The sequence below is a fragment of the Carassius carassius genome, chromosome 7 (assembly GCF_963082965.1).
Source record: "Carassius carassius chromosome 7, fCarCar2.1, whole genome shotgun sequence".
NCBI classification, from domain to species: Eukaryota; Metazoa; Chordata; class Actinopteri; order Cypriniformes; family Cyprinidae; genus Carassius; species Carassius carassius.
Window position 1 is genome coordinate 26,866,008 of NC_081761.1, and position 19,096 is coordinate 26,885,103.

At 43.2% G+C, this 19,096-nt stretch overlaps 1 protein-coding gene and 1 pseudogene across 1 annotated transcript in view; one reads left to right on the plus strand and one right to left on the minus strand.

The window, feature by feature from the left end:
* The first annotated feature begins 2,132 nt into the window (after positions 1–2,132).
* LOC132143297 (thioredoxin-like) lies at positions 2,133–8,330 on the plus strand (annotated as a pseudogene).
* A 2,222-nt stretch (positions 8,331–10,552) lies between these two features.
* Positions 10,553–19,096, minus strand: part of LOC132143809 (mastermind-like protein 3) — a 124,738-nt gene continuing 116,194 nt past the window's right edge. The window contains exons 3-5 of the mRNA XM_059554359.1: positions 14,785–15,057; positions 14,534–14,609; positions 10,553–13,590 (exon numbers count right to left, since the gene is read on the minus strand). Coding sequence (XP_059410342.1) covers positions 12,611–13,590; positions 14,534–14,609; positions 14,785–15,057 — 1,329 coding nt within the window. The 3' untranslated portion in view covers positions 10,553–12,610. The remainder of the gene's footprint in view (positions 13,591–14,533; positions 14,610–14,784; positions 15,058–19,096) is intronic.

Here is a 19,096-nt window from a genome sequence, read left to right on the forward strand (position 1 = left end):
ATGCTGTAATATAGTCGTTGCCGCCCGATCTTCCCTCCAAAATTAAACACAAAAACTGATTAATGCCGTGTTTCCGCCACTCCACAGGAAAAAATGCTATTATATGTATGTAATGCAAGTGTCAACGTAATAATCAATACATATTATGCGTCAATATTTACCTATAATTGCTGCAAATATAGTTGAAGCTTGTCTGTCCCGCTTAAAACCATTCAAACTGGTTGACAGCGCGGAGTTGTTTGGAACTATTGAGAGCACGGATACTGAACATGAACCACGTGACAGCGTGGCGGCGAGATCAAAGAGTGTCGCAACTCTCATATTTAACGGCTCTGATACAGACGGTTGGTCTGGGAACGCCCCCGGGAACGCCCCGTCACGTGATGTGGATTTAGCCCGTGGGGGGAAACATTGGCGCCAATTGAAATACACGGGACAATCACGCCGAAGAGTTGCTGTGTCGTTTTCTGTACCTCCAATAAACTAACAAATTATGAATTGAAGTTCTACATCCTTCCTAATAAACATACAGAGCTGGAACGGAGGACAAAATGGCTACAAGTAATAAGTTGTGAGGATGATCAAGGGAAGTTGTGGAATCCCAAGACTAAGCATGTGTGTGTGTGCAGTCGGCATTTCATCACAGGCAGGCTATATTAACATCGTGTTCATTATTAACGTTATCAAAACTGTGTACGGTTGTTTCAGAAAGTGGCATGCATATATAATTAGCCTTATCATTCTAACTGAAGCAAAACTATGTTACATTAGCCTAGTGTCAAACATAAACCGACTTAAAAAAGCGTGTGGACACGTAACAACTTAGTTTTGTGTCAGAACTTTTACACTTTCATTCATAAATTCACCCCGTCTGTGTTTGCGAAACGATTGAATCGCGGAATCCAGTCCAAAATAGAACTTGCTGTATAAAGCAGAACGTCAAGGATTTTGGCTATTTTTGAATGAATACATCTACATTAGGGCTGTAAAATTAATCAAATATCGATATGGACTAGTGTATATGAATATTAAAGTTAAAAGAGACTACAATTGTTCTACGTGTCTCTGGGAATGAGTGCTCAATATGTGCATGTTTGTCATTCAAATACACACGATGTTCGCAGTGTTTTCCCCCACGCCGACTCCGCCCTCGCCACGCCCCCAGCTATGACTAGATGCCGACTGTATCTATAAGGCGTCAACAGTAGACGTAAATGCCAGAATATAAAATTAGTTATTCTATGGATTTTAATGGTTTCTTTTAGCATATTTTCTAGTATAAGTGCACTTATCACATTTAATTATGCATTAAATTGCACCTAAAAAATACATAGCTTGTGCCTTATATTGTGATCTCGAATTTCAGAATATATTTTAGTACATGCATTTGAGAGACGTTCTTGTGTACATGCACAGTTTGCAGCTTTAATCATCTTTTGTAATTTCATGATAGGCTGATGACAGAACTAGGTATGTATGCTCATAGTTTCTTGTGCGGGTTTTTTATGATGAAGTGAGAGCGTGCGCAACATTTGCGTGCAACTGAAGAGTGTGTGCCGTGAGCACAATAAAACGGCTGATGGGACAGGAAAGTGTGTTTTATGGTCTAACAACATCTCATCAGACCGCAGTTCACAGTTGTTCTACTGAAGCTCATTTGGCTGCTGTAGTGCTTCCGCTTGTTTTACTTGCACCTGGTGCTGAGGTGAAGCTGAAGTGTGCGTCTGAAAATTCCCCCATTTAATGTAGCCATAAAGAGATACAGTGCCGTCACATCTTAGTAAATGCATTTCTTGCCAAGAAAAAAGGGACAAAAACTGCAGTTTTGATTGGGTTGGCCAAGCTTTCCAGTTTCTATTTCATCTCCAACAATGAAAACAAAGCATCAAGCTTTGTGGATCACCAAGCAATTACTTGAATGAAAACTGGTCTGGAGCAGCATAAAAGTGGAGTACCAGATTTTATCTCTATTCAACACATTCTGCTTCCACTCCGCAATCTGGAATGCTGTGAATGTAGATAAGGTTCATTTAATAATGGAATTAATTTTTGTGTGTGTGTTTGTGCTGATGCCTCTAAAAAGCAAGGATCCACAGCAACACTATCTTAAAAAATTTCAGTATTGACAAAACATGATATCCAACATTGGTTTGTGTTCACAGGATGGCTTTGACAAAGCTCTTGCTGCAGCAGGTATCAAGCTTGTAGTGGTTGATTTTACAGCCACATGGTGTGGGCCTTACCATGTAAGGAATCAACTTTTAGTCACTATGTTGGAGTTGTTGGAACTGACTTCTTTGACACTGTTTCTCATTGTCATTCCTCACTTCAGGGCTTGTCTGAAAATCCTTCCTATGCTAATGTGGTCTTCCTCAAAGTGGACGGAGATGATTTACCGAGTTTTCTAAATGAGTTTTCTAAATTTATTTACTTTTTTAAAAAAAAATTTTGGTACTGTATTGTTGTAAAAATCATGTTGGAAATCTTGGAATTACAGTTAATGAGGTTCCAACTTCCAACAAAAAGCTTCCATGTCCTTGTAGAACTCAAAATGCCAGCGACTGGAGTGAAATGTAATTTAGTTGTTGTAAGGTTTCTGTTTAAGAATTTTTGTATCTTGTGAGATTAATATTTAATTTGTAATGTCCTGCTTAATATGATTTAAAAGCATATTATAAGCATTTGCTTAACTGTTAGTTGTATAGTATTGTGATTTTGTGAATTTATTATTCGGATTACACCAATTCATGGTTGCATTAATAGTGTTGCCATAGAAATGCATAATCCTTTGAAGACACTAACAGTCCAGAGTAAGGTTATCATCGATTAATGAACACTTTTCACATTTCTGGGGTTCTCAGAAGCAGAATTTATCATAGTTGTCAAAATTTGTATAATGGTAAGGGAAACCACAACAAAAATAAACTGTGTTCTCATTAGCCTCAATGGGGAAATATATATATATTGTCGCGGGCTGAAGAATCACACGGCAGTCTGAAGTGAAAGTTTAAAGCCCCGTAGGGTGTATTTATTAGTGGTTGTGAACGTGAAGGTGCCAGAAGTGTCCGGTGCACGTCCTTGGTGCTGCGTGATCCTGTTTGCCGGCCGGCTGAGTGCAAGGGGAATCGGGGTCCGGTGGCGGGCTGCTCGGTCACTCGCTTTCTGGAGAGATAAGAGACACAACATTAGCTGGTGATCTTCTGGAGAGCTTTCTCACCCGTGTCTTCCCGGGTGCAGCTTTTGTAGTCGCCGTTTGAGCGTCTTCTGCTGGGACCGATCAGCCCGCGGTGATTGTGTGCAGGTGGATCTCCTCCGTTGCCAGGGCGACGCTGATAGGTGCCCGGGACACGGCTCACACTCCCCCCTCCTAAGCGTTGTCCTGGTCCCTCGATGCCGCACGTCGAAGTGGAAGTCCTGGAGCGCCAGGAACCACCGCGTCACCCGGGCATTGGTATCTTTCGCCCGGGCCATCCATTCCAAAGGGGCGTGATCGGTGATGAGAGTGAATTTCCGTCCCAGGAGATAATATTTCAGCTCCAGGACTGCCCACTTGACGGCCAGCGCCTCCTTCTCCACCGCCGCGTATCGTTGTTCTGTTGTGGACAGCTTCGGCTGATGTAGACCACCGGGTGTTCCTCGCCATCTTGTATCTGGGACAGCACGGCTCCCAACCCGGTGTCGGATGCGTCCGTCTGCAACAAAAAGGGACAGTTAAAGTCAGGGGCTCGCAATACCGGTTCCGATGTGAGCGCTGCTTTTACCCTCTTGAATGCCTCTTCTTCCGGGGTTCCCCATCTCACCTTCTCCGGCTGTCCCTTCTTGGTGAGGTCTGTCAGGGCTGTCGCTAGGGAGGAGAAGTTGGGTATGAAGCACCTATAGTACCCCGCCAATCCCAAGAAGGCCCGTACCTGCTTCTTGGAGGTGGGCCTCGGGGCCGAGAGAATGGTTGCCACTTTTCTTTCCTGCGGACGGATCAGACCCCGACCCACCCGGAAACCGAGGTACTTTGCTTCAGGTAGGGCCAAGTGGCACTTCTTGAGATTGGCGGTGAGCCCAGCCCGCCGCAGTTCGAGAAGCACCCTCAGGATTCGGTAGGGCCGCTGCCGCACAATGGTCCCTGGAGGTGTGCGTACGTGGTGCTGGAGTATGCGGGTCCGCCCGGGACGTGGAGAGAACACATCAGAGAATTGACCGGCCAGATGTTGGAGCTCTGTCCTCTGGGCGGCCGACAGTTGGGGGCTGATGTCAACAACCACGGGAGAGGTGGCGGCGAGCGTGGCGACCTGAGTCCTCGTTCCCTCCCAGCGCTTCAGGAGGTTAATGTGGTATAGTTGACTTTCCTTCCTTCGTCCAGGCTGGCATACTCTGTAGGTCACGGGCCCCACTTTCTCCGTGACGATATACGGGCCTTGCCATTTAGAGAGGAATTTACATGCTGCCGTGGGGACGAGGACCAACACGTAATCCCCTGGCTGGAACTCCCGTTGTTGGGCCGCCCGATGGTACCGCCTACGTTGAGCTTCCTGGGCTGCTGTCAGGTGTTCCCGGACGAGGGGCATGACACAGTCGATCCTTTCCCTCATTTCCCTCACGTGCTCGATCGTGGTCCGATGGGTGGTCGGCTGCTGCTCCCAGGCCTCCTTGGCGACATTGAGCAGGCCACGGGGCTGCCGCCCAAACAGCAGTTCGAACGGGGTGAATCCGGTGGAGGCCTGGGGGACTTCCCGGATGCCGAAGAGGACGTACGGCAGCATTTGGTCCCAATCACGTCGGTCGTCCGCAGCCACGCGACGGAGCATCCGCTTCAACGTCTGGTTGAATCTTTGGCTTCGGGGTACTGGGTCGCATAGTCCACGATGACCAGTATATGCTCGTGCCCCCGGGCGGACTTTGGCAGCGGCCCTACTAGATCCATCCCTATTCGCTCAAAGGGCATCTCGATGATGGGCAGCGGAATTAGCGGAGCTGGGGGAGGAGTATGTGGCGACGTCCGTTGGCAGTCCGGACAAGCCTGACAGAATCGCTTGATCTCCGCCTCCATGCCGGGCCAGTGGAATCTGTCTCGGATCCGTTGGGTTGTATTCTGCGCCCCTAGGTGGCCAGCCATCGGATGGGAATGGGCGAGCTCAATGACCATCTGTGTCTTTGTGCGTGGGACTACCAGCAGTTTCACCTCCTCCCCTCTCCATTGTGCGACACAGTACAGCAGGCCATTCTGGACCACGAAGTGTGGGGTCGGGTGCGGTGGTGGTTGGACCTCTTTTCCCTCAACCACCCTTACTTGCTTCCAGCAGTATTTTAGCCGATCATCCCCGAGCTGCTCCTCCACAAACTTTCCCCCACCCCTAACCTGTTGGAAGACATCATAAAAAAGGTTAGAATTTTGGGGGGGGACTCACCATCTCGGGCGCTGTCCGAGGCTAGGAGGGCAGGGCCTCGTCGGGGAGCTCGGCGGAGGTCCTTCTTCTTTGGGCGGTTCCCAGCCTGGCTGGCAGGCTGGGTGACTCGGCGGAGTAGCTGATCAAAGCCTGGCCAGTCTCTCCCCAGCATCACGTGTACCGGCAAATCCTTGACCACGCCCACTTCCAGGGGCCCGGTGCCGGTCTTCGTGGAGATGGTCACCTCGCGGGTAGGTACACTCTGGGTGTCACCGTGGACGCATGTGATGGATATGCGGGCTTTGGTTCCCGCCCGTGGGGGTAATATAGAGGACTGGACCAGGCTTACGGCGCTCCCGGAGTCTAACAAAGCTGTAAACAGTCGACCGTTGATGAACACCCTCCGGGGAAACGGCGGTGCTCGCTCCCCAGCCTCTCGTCGCAACGTCGCTTCCGCTAGCTCGACTGCCTCGACGAGATCTCCTACGGTCCGCGGGTTCCTCATTCCAGCTGCCTGCCGAAGGGGGCGTGGCAGAGCATGCAGATACCGGTCCACGACGACACGTTCGGCCACCTGGGCAGCGCTGTGGTTCCCGGTGAGCAACCAGTGATGGGCGAGGTGGTTGAGTTAAGCGGCTTGGGCACGGGCTGGCAACCGGCTGTTATATTCCCATGTCCGGAACAATTGGGCCGCAGCGATGGGAGACAGCCCTACATGGGCCAGCATTTCCTTCCGTAGTTCGTCGTACGATTCTCTTTGGCTCATTGGCATGGAGAAATAGGCCTGATGGGGTTCCCCGGTCAGCAACGGGGCCAGTATCCGTGCCCAACTTTCGTGGGGCCAGTCCTCCCGAGTGGCTACGGACTCGAACATGCCCAGATAATGTTCCACGTCATCGTGGACGGTCATCTTCGGCAGGAGCTGGGTGGCTTGAGTGCGGGGATCCGGCAGCGGTACCCGCTAGGCAGCCGCGAAGCGGAGAGCGGCGACTTCACGCTCTGTCTCTCCCTGCCGAGTAGCCATATGTTCCACAATTTGCTGCTGTCGAATACTGATCTCCGTCAGGTGTTTAAGGAGTTCCTCCATGGCTGGGGGAGGAGTCACCGCCTGACGAAACACAGAGAAGGGAACACAAAACAAACAAACCGGTGAGTAACTGGAGGGGTGACGCCGGTGATTCTTCAGCAGTTTGCCCGCATTCTCCACCAATGTCGCGGGCTGAAGAATCACATGGCAGGCTGAAGTGAAAGTTTAAAGCCCCGGAGGGTGTATTTATTAGTGGTTGTGAACGTGAAGGTGCCAGAAGTGTCCGGTGCTCGTCCTCGGTGCTGCGTGATCCTGTTTGCCGGCCGGCTGAGTGCAAGGGGAATCGGGGTCCGGTGCTCAGGTGGCGGGCTGCTCGGTCACTCGCGTTCTTGAGAGATAAGAGAAACAACATTAGCTGGCGATCTTCTGGAGAGCTTTCTCACCCGTGTCTTCCCGGGTGCTGCTTTTGTAGTCGCCCTTTGAGCGTCTTCAGCTGGGACCGATCAGCCCGCGGTGATTGTGTGCAGGTGGATCTCCTCCGTTGCCAGGGCGACGCTGATAGGTGTCCGGGACACGGCTCACAATATATATATATATATATATATATATATATGTACAATAGCATTTCTGTGACTTTCCAAAAGAGGAAAATAATGAAGAGATTGATTACATTGGTTTTTGGTTTGGCCTTCACATAACAGTGCTTTTTTGCAACTTAGTTCCAGGGTAGGAAAAGACAAAGTATAGTGTTATGAATGTACAAAAAGTTTTGGTGTTCCCAAATAGTGCTCTTAAGAGAACAGCAGGTAATTTATGTTTGTTAGTAAACTAACAGACAGCCCAGTGTGAAAATTTGGCCTGAAACTGGTAGCCAGAAGACCGTTTCACAGTAATTCACTCACTAGAAACTCCTCTTGTATGGGAGGAAAAGCTTTGGTTTTTATGAATATTCTTGTTCATTCCCCATGCAATCATAGTTTAGGCCTACATCCATTTAGATTAAAGATATATCTCAAGAAATGGGTTCTTACAGTAATTTGCTGTTTTAGCTCATGATTTGTACCACCAGAGGGCACTAGAATTACATTAACTTGATGCTATGGATAGCCTTCATCCAAATCAAACTTTTTATTATTATTATTATTATTATTATTATTATTATTATTATTCTGTTCCTTTTTCTGAATGTGCCCTGCAAGTCCTTTTTGTACAATGTATTCATTTCATTACATGATTTTCTTCAACTTTTAAAATTGTCTAGATTAAACATAAAGCTTTTATTTTCTTTTTAAAGCAGTTTGATAAGAGCAGTACAGCATCTTAAGAAATTTTAAAGTGATGTTCTGTTTTTTAACAGGATGTCGCCCAGTCTTGTGACATTGAATGTATGCCAACATTCCACTTCTACAAGAACGGGAATAAGGTTTGTTCTGTTGTCTTTCCTCTAGTTGAGCTTATAATAATCTCAAATCAACTATACAAAGTCTATGAGTATGCAGTGTTTGATTGACTTCCAGTTATTGTTTAGTTGATTTAATCTGCTGTTTTCTCTTGTAGCTGGATGAACTCTGGGTCTGACCAGGATGAACTGACAAAGATGCTGGACAAACACAAAGGCTAAACCTGATATGACCCACTCATAAATGTTACCTGTGCAGCCTAAGCTCCAATTTTACAACCAATAACTCCCCATTTGTTTTGTTATTCATGAAGAATAACAAGTAATTTTACAGCAATTTTAGCAGGTCCAAATCTGCCTTACAAAATCTTTCATCCATTTCCATGATTACCTCTGTATGTTTCTGTGTGTTCACTTGTAACTTTGTGTTTTTTTTCAATTACAATAAACACAAGAATGGAGCAGGCTGATTTTGTGCTTTAGAAGACTTCAAATGAATATTATACATTAAGTGTCTATTTCTCCACCTCTTGTTGGTTCATTGTCCCAGGCCCTAATGTGATGGATGCCTGTTGTTGGCCTTTTCTCTTTATGCATTGTATTGTTAAAGGTTAAGGTTTCTCTCAAGTATTTATCTGAAGATTTCTTTTTTTTTTTTTTTGGTAGCTGCATGAATGGTTTGTGACCAGCTTGTTGTGTCTGGACGGGGGTTGCAATCATTTGTTTAGTAGATTTTATTCTAACATCTTTATCACTAAGGAAATCTTATTTGAAGTCAAGCATTGGCAATTTTACATCCCGATCAATGGGTTATACAGAAAGAGTGACTGTTTCTGTGCTACTGTGTGTGTAAATCGCATCAATCTCGAAAGGCATCTCTTGTCAAACAGCGTGTGAATAGTTAACTCCATTGTTTTGTGTTGCTTGATGAGAGCCTATATTGCAAAAGATTGTTTATAAATGCATTCTCAGTTAGTTTTAATGGATAACATTGAATGGTTGTGTATGTACTATGGTATCAATATTTGACCATAGGTTTGGGGAACAGTCCTTTTTTTGTTGGTTTTTGGCCACTACCATTCAATAAGTATGCATGTCATGAAAACGACCCCTGAAGTGATCAAAGACTTATAACACAGAATCTTTTGCAATTCCTGAAATGTGTCTCCGAAAACCAAATTATGGGTGGAATCAAATAGCTAGTGTCCAGGCTTTATATCGAATGTGTTATTGATGTTCGAATAGACTTATAATGAAAGATGAAGTGTTTTGCATTGAGAAGAGAGAGATTATGATAAAAACGTTCATCTGACGACAAAGAAGAGCCTTGCTGCCATCTAGCGATCATTACAGGAACAAAGCTGAGGAACAATCAGCCTACAGTAACACAGTAGCTCGATATAGGCCTACAGTTATGCACTGTTCAATAAAACCATATTTTAAACCTAAAATTAAAAAGCATATTTTAAACCTGAATTGTCAGGTTATGTTTGCCAATCTTGTAATGTCCTGATGTTGTTTTATATTTGAATGAATGCAAAACATGACGTAGCCTATTTTAGCAAAAGACGACTTAATTCCCGTCTATTTCATATTTGCTTTATTAAACGGGAAATGACATCTTATTCTATGTTCTAAATGTTTTATCAAACGCGTTTTGTTCATTTTACTTTTACTTCGATTAGAATCAAGCAATAGGCCACATAGAAGGAAAAAAGTGGAAGAACACTTACACGTGATTTGTTCTGGTCTTCCAGATGGTTGCTGGTGGTTTCGCAGCACTGGCTGTTTTTATTAGATCAGATTAAAGGACGATTTTATTTAACTAATGGACGAAGTGCTGAGGGACTAGATGACCCCATTTAGCAGGCAACCCCACGGGACAGGGCAGTCTGTGTGTTTATATCTTATCTCTACTCTTCTGCAGCACATCCAAACAAACCTCCGTCCTCTCTCCCTCACATGTGTCTCACCCTGAAGATGAGTAATGGCGGTGTCATAGTGACACTTCTCCATTCATCATAATCAGAAGCCAGCGTGCCAAAGCAGCACAGCACAGAAGAGAAAGATACCAAGAGAAGGGGAGTGATTCATTAGGCTCAGATATTAAACAACGCTATTTAGCATATGTGCCTTTAATTAGGATATAAAGATACCAGCCCTGTCTCTCTCTCATTACCATTTCTCCTCTTAGGTTTTATACAAACAAACAACAACGTACATTTTTTATTACTTTCATTTATTATTCTTTTTTTCTGATAAAGACTAACTCGTGGTAGACAATATTTCGTTTTTCACAAATAAAAACGATGTGAGGGATAGATTCACTGTCGGTTATGTGTGTAAACTACAGTTTTATCATAACATTTTAATATTGCCTACAAACCACTGAACGGTTACGGTCTCGTTTTCCTTAAATAAATATATACGTACCTACCTTAACTATGGCCCATTTCTTGTTTTACCATTTTGTTCTCCTTTTCTTCAGTTTCTTACTTAATTTAAACTGATATATAAACAGATTAAACTTGCTATACTCTTTCCTTCAATCAAATAAATTGCAGAGTCATATTTTAATGAGAACATTTTTAATGATCAATCTCTTTAATGTATTTTTTCTGAAAAACAAATTCTTTGTAACTCTCTGGCATTACCATTTACATAATTCTGTACATGAAAAAAAGAAGGGAAAAAAAGCACTGCTTTAGATACAGAGTAAAATTTAAAACTAGAAAAAAAAACTTCAAAATAAAAATCAGAGGAGGTTTACATTACAAATTAGTAGTAAGACATTGTCTGAAGTGCAATGGTATAGCTCAGATGAGTTTAAAAGTGGAAAAAAAAGATGAAATAAAAATACTTCTCTATCTTAAACAGCAATATCTTTACAGTGAGTAGAGACGTATCCTCTGATGTATTTAAAATTGTAAAAACATATTTACAAATAACTGTATCTGATATATATCTTTATCCATCACATATATGTCAGCACCAGTACGAAATAAAAAGAAGAAAAAGATAAGCCCGATGACTTCAACAAAAATCAAAAACATGTTCATCTTGGTCCCAGATTGTTGATATTTGGTGAGACGGCACGAGGACGCGGGCTTTACCCTCTCCATCTGCAATCCTCTTGACAGAGCAACAACATAACACTGCGAAACACTGAAGATGTGAATGCGGTCAATCTCCCATTAAGACAAAAATAAGAAAAAAGGGCAAGTCAGTCACAATGTTACATTCATATTCATTCTTCAGAGAGCGGGAAACAATAAAACTAGAGTTTGATTACAAAGACACCATGACTACAATACCATAATAGCACAGCAACACACAACAGAGCAGAAACGACTGATGGCTCTTATTTGTGTGGCATCTCATGGTAAACAACAAAAAACTAAAGTCAGGCTACTAAGATACCATGTATTGAGACTTCATTTGAAATTAGCTGACAAACTCACAACAATGAACACAAGTTGGAGGAAATGGGTCGTAAATATATTAACAAATCGATTTTTGTTTTGGTTGAAATTGAGTCACAGTTGAAAGAGAAAGAGGACGTTGTATGCAACACAGTTGGCTTGATGTAGTCTTGACGTGTTTGTCTTTCCTGTCAGACAATGTGTGGCAGGGAAAGGAGTGTCAGTGTGTTCAAGAGCTGGGAGTGGTGCAGTGAAATGAAACGTGACAGAAACGAATAAATATTTGTCATTTGAAGAGTAAAATAAAAAGACGAAAAGTGGTATGACCCATCAGCGGAGATACATATGGTGCATTTCATTTTTTTCTTGTTAAAATATCTTTAACCAGTGTTCACAAGCAGTAATGTTCAGGAAAAGAAAGGAAGAAAATAGAAAGTTGGTTAGCATTTAAATATTGAAAGAAAATTAAAATACGCAAATGTCTGTGGGCTGTTAAAATTTTTAAACTTTATGAGTTAAATGTCATAGTATCCTTTCTAGCTGCCATTGTGACTAAAGAAAGCATCTTTCTCACAGTTTTAGGGAGGGGAGGGAGACGTTTGTAGCTGCCAAAAATCTCTTCAAGCTTTATTAACAAACACCTAGCTGACAAACACACACATGGCTTCACTTTTCTACTGACACCGGTCGCCTAGCGACAGCAGAACATCCATCTTGCATGCACTGAGAGCACGCAGAGTCTGATGTGTTTTGTTGTGATGCTCTCACACACACACACACACACACACACACACACACACACACACACACACACACACACACAAGCACAAAGCAGAGCAAATGCAGAGGATGAACATGTGTCAAAAGCAGCGGAAAAAAGAGAGAGAAGATACGAAAGAAGAAAGAGGTGTGGGTCAACTGTTTGGTTTGAGAAAAGTGATCTGTTTGTTGACAAAGGCCCACCACGAATTTCCACACACTCTTTCATACATGAACAGGATGTCAGAATAATGGTAAACTAAAAACAATACAAACACATTCAAATCTTTCCCAATGTCATTTTGCAGGTTTTCAGTGCCTCTTGCCCTTTATGCAGCAGAAAGGACATGAGAGGGAGAAAAGAAGAGAGAGAAATTAATCAAATCCAAAATGGGTATTTCTTCAAAAAAACAAAACAAAAAACAACACACAACACTGGATCCTTATATGAGAAGCAATCCAAACAGAGAGGAATTGGTTTAAATATTGTGACAGCACACACATGTAATACACAACATGTAATATATTTCTTAGATTTGTCGACCATGTAATTATATAAAAAAAAAAAAAAAACAAAACGAATCACATTTTCCATAAAATTGTCCTTTTAAAAAAATCCCTTCGGCTATTGGCTGGGGAAAAACTCATCCATCCAACCTTCCGTTGAATCCAAATCTGTCCCATCCGACATACCGAACGAAACCCCGGCCCCAGCCCCTGATTGGCTGCCGTAACCGTATGCCAGGTCTTGACTGGACGTCCTCTGGTAGCCCTGAGGCTGACCCCCTGGCATATAAGGCCCACCCCCTCCCGATGCTCCCGGCATGCCCTGAGCAGGGCCCTGTCCAAAAGCAGCCATGTTGGGCACACCCTGGTTCATACCTGGCATCACCATTCCCCGCGGCTGGTTGGTCCTTGGTTGTCCTGCCATGTGCGGCATCATCGGCCCACCCATTGCCGCTGGGTTTATTGAACGAGGGTCCACCATAGTCTGTCCACCCATCGCTTGTGCGAAATGCTGCTTGGCCATTCTAGGAGCCTGGCCACCTTGCATGGCATAAGCAGGGTTACTGTTAAACACCACCATGTCGTTTGAAGTCCTTCCGCCCATGGCTTGTATGTTTTGCTGCTGCTGCTGCGGCCAAGTCTGGCCTCCACCTCCCATCATGCTTTGCAGTCTCTGAACTTTGGCCATCGGCTGCCCACCAGGGGCAACAACGGCTGATTTTATTTGCTGCTGCGGGAGTGGTGGGTTCATTAGCATTCCCTGCCCATACCCACCTCCGCCGACCATCCCTTGCCCACCGGCGCCTGCTTGTCTCTGTGCCATCACCATGCCGGGCTGGTTGGGATGGTGCTGCTGTTGGAGCATTTGGCCCATATTTGGGTTCATACCTTGGTACATCCCGGTCTGTGTACCCGCCTGGCCTCCGTACGCCATACTCATGTCACCCTGCGAAGGTATGGCGCCCGAGTTCTGGACGGGCGTCATCTGCAGTATCCCGGGGTTCTGCTGCTGCTGTTGCTGCTGCTGCTGCTGCAGAAGTCGAGCATTGCGCATGTTCTGCAGTGTCTGGTTCCTTGCTGCCATCTCCTGGGGCGTGCCTAAAATAATTTACAATTAAATAATATTAACAGACATCTGTTGTTCTCATTACATTTCCAGTACATCAAAGGCTTGTTGCAATTAAAGTCTAATGGCATTAGTTTCAAGTGCATAGCGAATCACTATCATTTATATATGATGACATAAACTGCACACTGAAATCTTGTCAGATGTCTGTGCAACAATTATTAATTCCATATTTGACACCTTACTGCTTCGATGAGCACACATGTATTACATGTTAAATTATGTTGACAAAAAGGCATAAGACAAAATTGATATAAAGATAAATAAAATGTTTGTAGCCCTAACACACGACTGAAAAATACTGCTTTTCAGCATAATTTGAGTTTATGAAGCTGTATTTCTGATATCGTTGTCAGATTTTACTGTTGATATGAAATATTTTATTTAAATGTGCTCTTGTCAAACTGTTTTTTAGATTTTAGTTTCCATTCTAATAGACATAAATTGTACTTTTACCTTCATTTAATGTTTGTAAAAGATGACCTGCGAATGAACTGATTTTCATTTAAGTCAAATAACCAAAGAAACATGAAATATTATGTCCACTGGTGCCTAAATTGAAGTTTTACATTCAACAACAAAATAATAAAAAGTTGGGCTCCGTGTAATTGCAACAGTCTTAGTTCAAGTGAATGTATGTATGTGTATTCATTAGAAATGCTGACAGATGCACTGGGTGTTTAAGTGGCAAGGCATCATTTTAAAAATGTGAATGAGAAAATTACTTTCATTTTAAAATGGAGAAATGCACTTAGAGGTGTAAAGGAGTTGAGATTCACTAATTACTTCAGGGTCTTACATTACTAAACACCATAAGCCATTGGGGCCACAAAGTAATATGGTCATTACATCTAGTGGCAAAGTGTTTCGTGTTTGGGCATGGATATTTTTTTTTCTGTGTACTTTGTGTCTTACCTTGAAACTGCTGGAGCGGGTATGGATTCCTCTGTGCCTGACTCATCTGTCTGGGGAGATGCTGCTGTTGTTGTAACTGGAAAAAGAAGGGAAGCAAAGCAGAAAAATGCATGAATATCAAAATTCCTTATCAATAGTAACAGAAAGCAGAACTCCGAAGTAACGGAGGGTCAGCAGCTGCTTACACACTCACAAGTGTGACTATTTCATACGAGTATTTGAAACAAAACTGCAGTTTCAGTGGTACTCACCTGTTCTGCCAGCATGTGCTGCTGCTGCTGTTGCTGTTGTCTCTGCTCTCTCATAATCTGTGCTTTCTGCTGCTCCATCAGATGGAGATGGACCCTCTTTTCCTGCTCCATAGCTATCATCTGCTTCATCATGGCTGCCTGCTGTTGCTGCTGTGGATTGGACATATATCCGCCAGGCCCCGGCCCATTAGGCCCTGCTGATGTCACACCCCCCGGTCCTCCGTGAGGTGGCTGGACTCCACCAGCCTGCCGCGGCAGACCAACCACACCTTCCTACAGGCACAAGAAAAGAAAGCTGATCAGAGAGTGTTCTGTATAACAGATGATACACTTCATTTATCTAGCCATTAAATTATTGACCGCTAGCATGATACGGTTCTAATTCCCTAACAGATTATTTTCAGAGTGAACTGTCAGTTGATCTCTGAGGACTGGTACTAAATTAAACAATATACATTTCACATAAAATTACAAAAGCAATCATTTCAAATAATTGCTGTTCTTTTGAACATATATTGATTAGAAACATTGATAAGAAATGTTTCTTGAGCAGCAAATCAACATATTAGAATGATCTGAAGGAACATGCAACACTGAAGAACGGAATAATGGCTACTGAAAATTCAGCTTTATTACAACAGGATTAAATTACATTGGAAGATATATCAAAACGGAATTTATATATATGTGTATATATATATATATATATATATATATATATATATATATATATATATATATTTATATATATGTGTATATATATATATATATATATATAATAGTAATATTATTTCACAATAATACAGTTTTCTGTTTCTGATCAAAATAAATGCAGCCTTTGAGAGCACAAGAAACTTCTTATAAAAAATATTCAATGTAGAAATTATTTTAACAATGACAAATTAAACCTGGCATACTTTTATCAAAACTGGTTTCTTAATAAAAAAAAAAAACTCAAAACAAAGTGGGATAATAGGAGCTGTGGAGATCTTTTCTGGGGTGAGGAAAAGATTTCCCTCTGAATAGTGGTTAAGGTAATATAAAATGACTTCTAGCACACTGGAAATAGACTGCGGTCTTGTCTGAGACAATATAAACTGAGGTCCAAAGCAAAGAGTCATGAGACCCAGACCAAGTGTTTATAGTCTTACAGATCTGACGTCCAAGAAAACTAAACTGAGACACCACGTAACTGTAATTAAGCCTTTTGCTACTTTTTAATAGGAACAGTGAGAGCTAGACTAGGGAATGTTGGGCAGAGAAGGGGGAACTGTTGCAAACTGGATTCAAACTCGCATTATCCGCACAAGCACCACATAATTCAAAGTGCCCGAGCACATTCACTAACCGCAAGGCTCCAATCTGGAGCGATCATTTTATTTAAACCAGCTCTCCACGAGGCTCTTATAACCGAATAAATAACGAAACACAAACATGAACACGCCACAGGAGACTGTTCAGATAAATCTAGACCAGACTGGTCAATGAGCACAAATCTGTGTGTGGACAGCTGGATCTCTTCTGTTAACCAGTCATGCTGCCCAAATCTCTGTTGAAAGCCGGACAGGCCAGAGGGGGGCAGTGTTGATCTTTTTTTTTTATCACTCCTTTAGTCTCTCTCACTCCCTTTTTGAGTCGTCATCTATCTCTATTTCTTCCACCTCTGTGCCCATGTCTCCATTCCGTTCTCCGTCTTTCCCTCCTTCCTCCACATTTCCCTTAACCTCCTCTCTTTTTCTTCTCTTTCACCCTCACCGCCTTACACACTCTTTTTCATTACGATCCCCTCATCCCCCCCTTTCCCTTCAGCTCTCTCAGCAGATGGCTTAATCATGAGTGGTGTAAAAGATGTGTCTCCTTCTTCCTGCCGGATAATGTGTGTGAGCCAAAGACTCCTCAGCCGAGCATGGAGAGAAAGAGAGATGAGGGGTGAGAGAAAAGGACTCAAATGACAGAAAAAAACACATTAAGGAGAGGGAGAGAGAGAAAAAAACAGGAAAGAGCAACAGAGAGATCGAGAGAGAGAGAGAGAAAGCAGGTAGCCAGGCAACAGTGGCTGTAATGTTGAGCAGATGGTGCTCATAGGAGCCATGATGGACGACAGCGAGCAGCAGCCGCGCGAGAGAGAGAGAGACCGGGAGAGAGCAGCGTAAATTAAGTCTCTCTCTTTTATCCTCTCTTCCTCCTCTTTCTGTCTCCATTGCTGATTCCATATCCATCTTTTCTCTTTCGTTCACAAGTGTGAACCACTCTTGATCCTACAGTTTGCGTTTTGTCATCTTTCTCTGAAACTAAACTGTCAACTAAAAAGGTTGTTGAAGACTGGAGGATCAGTGCAAATACAGTAAGAATTTTTCGTATAATAAGATGGTTTATAAACTGACAGAATAATTACTGAATTTGAAATTGTTACTGAAAGAGTAGTAGCGCATATTTTCTGCAGCAGTAGCACAACCAAAAAAGTATTTGGGTGAATATGTTTCCAAACAGGTTTCCAGAACACTCCTACTGCCCCTGTTTAGGCAAACAAGTAACCCTGCCCCAAACTCATGCTACTGGTCTATGCAGAAGCTGACCACCCAATCAAACAGCAATGTTTTGAAATCACCACAGAACTTGCACTCTTCAAAGATGTATACCTAGAAATGGAAAGTCTTTTAAACAAAATGTGCAATTTCTGTAGCACCAGTATCAGTGAAAAAAAAAAAATTGAGAGTTCTGGCATGAAACTCTAGATGGTGCAGTCTGATAGATCTAACTCAGTATGACAATGACAACTTCATCACATGTCACAGCTGATTGGTTCTCTTCTGTATCGGCAGCCAATGAGCTCGCTGCTCAACATTCAAATACTTGGTTAACGGTTGTGGTAGCAGTTTGCAGTGCACTTCAGAAACCCTCCACCTTCACCAGCTCCACCTGTATAGATCTACTATGGGGTGATCATGTATGCTATGGGGGTTATTAATGTTACATGTGCAGCAGCAGAATTTCTTACATGCTCAGCAGCATGTTGTGGATGTATTGGCAGAAGCAAGTCTTGGTACTTGCTCTGCTGCCGCAGCAGCAGCAGCAGCAGCAGCAGCAGCAGCAGCAGCAGCGTAAGCAGGTCTATTCTGCCAAGACCAAACACATTAACATTGTCATGTACATTACCACGCAAATCACTCAGAGTTGTCATGACAGAACTAAAATAATGACTTCAAACACTTATAATAATGACTTTCCTGCACAAGTTCTCCAGTGTATTTACACTTTTAGGAGAAATCAACCTATGGTTTACGTGCAGTTGTCTAAGAAGAAATTATTTTAAAATGTAAATGACACTCTAAGCTGGGTGAAAGCATTAAATATGAGTTTTTTTGGCATTACTGTGATAGAACTGACAGGAAGCAAAGTGGGGGAGGGATAAGTGGTGGGATTGGGAAAGGTCATTGAGTCGGGATTCGAACTCGGGATGCCCGTAGCACAATGGCGCTGTTTCGGAGTGCTGCCCAGAAGGCTATTGGTGCAAAGTTTTACCAAAGTCACACTCAGATTCATAGGACAGATCAGAACTGATGGGAAGCTAAGTGGGAGAGTGATAGGAGTAGGATAGGGAAAGGTCCTCGAGTCGGGATTCGAACTCGGGACGGCCATAGCACAGCGGCACTGTATGTTAGCGCACTGGCGCCAACTAAATGCGAGGTTTTACCAAAGTTCAGCTCATCTTAAAAGTTCAGCTCATCTGCAGTTGTTAAAGGTGTTGAAGGATGTGCTAAGGAAAACAGCTCACTTCAGTTTGCACAAAGCAATACATAGTGCAATACAGAGAGTCAGAGTGATTGCTTTCATTGATCTCATGCATACACACACAAACACACATTGATTACCAGTAGTGAGCCTCGGCCCAGATCAGACACTAATCTGAGGGGCTTGCTCACAACATCCCCTATAATAATACACCACGTGCCAACACACTCATGAGGGCGTTTGTTTGTGGTTTGGTGTGTAGTAGTGACTGGCCGATTCAACAAATCTGAGTTGAATACTGACAGATGTGCACTTAAACACAAGCTATGGCATCTTAAATGTGGTAAAGAATTTTGGCAATGCCAGAGATGCATAAATTTAGATCATTATCAAGTTGAGGCCCAATATGGCTTAAAAGACTCCAGAGACAGCTTGAGATGCTCCCAAATAGATGACAGAATTTTTAATGGTCAATGCCTGGTGGCATATATACACCCCCATAACCACTGCTCTTATATTTATGCATGCGTTTTTTATGCAAAGCAGCTTGGTGCTTTATCAGTTCATGCAAGCCCTGGTA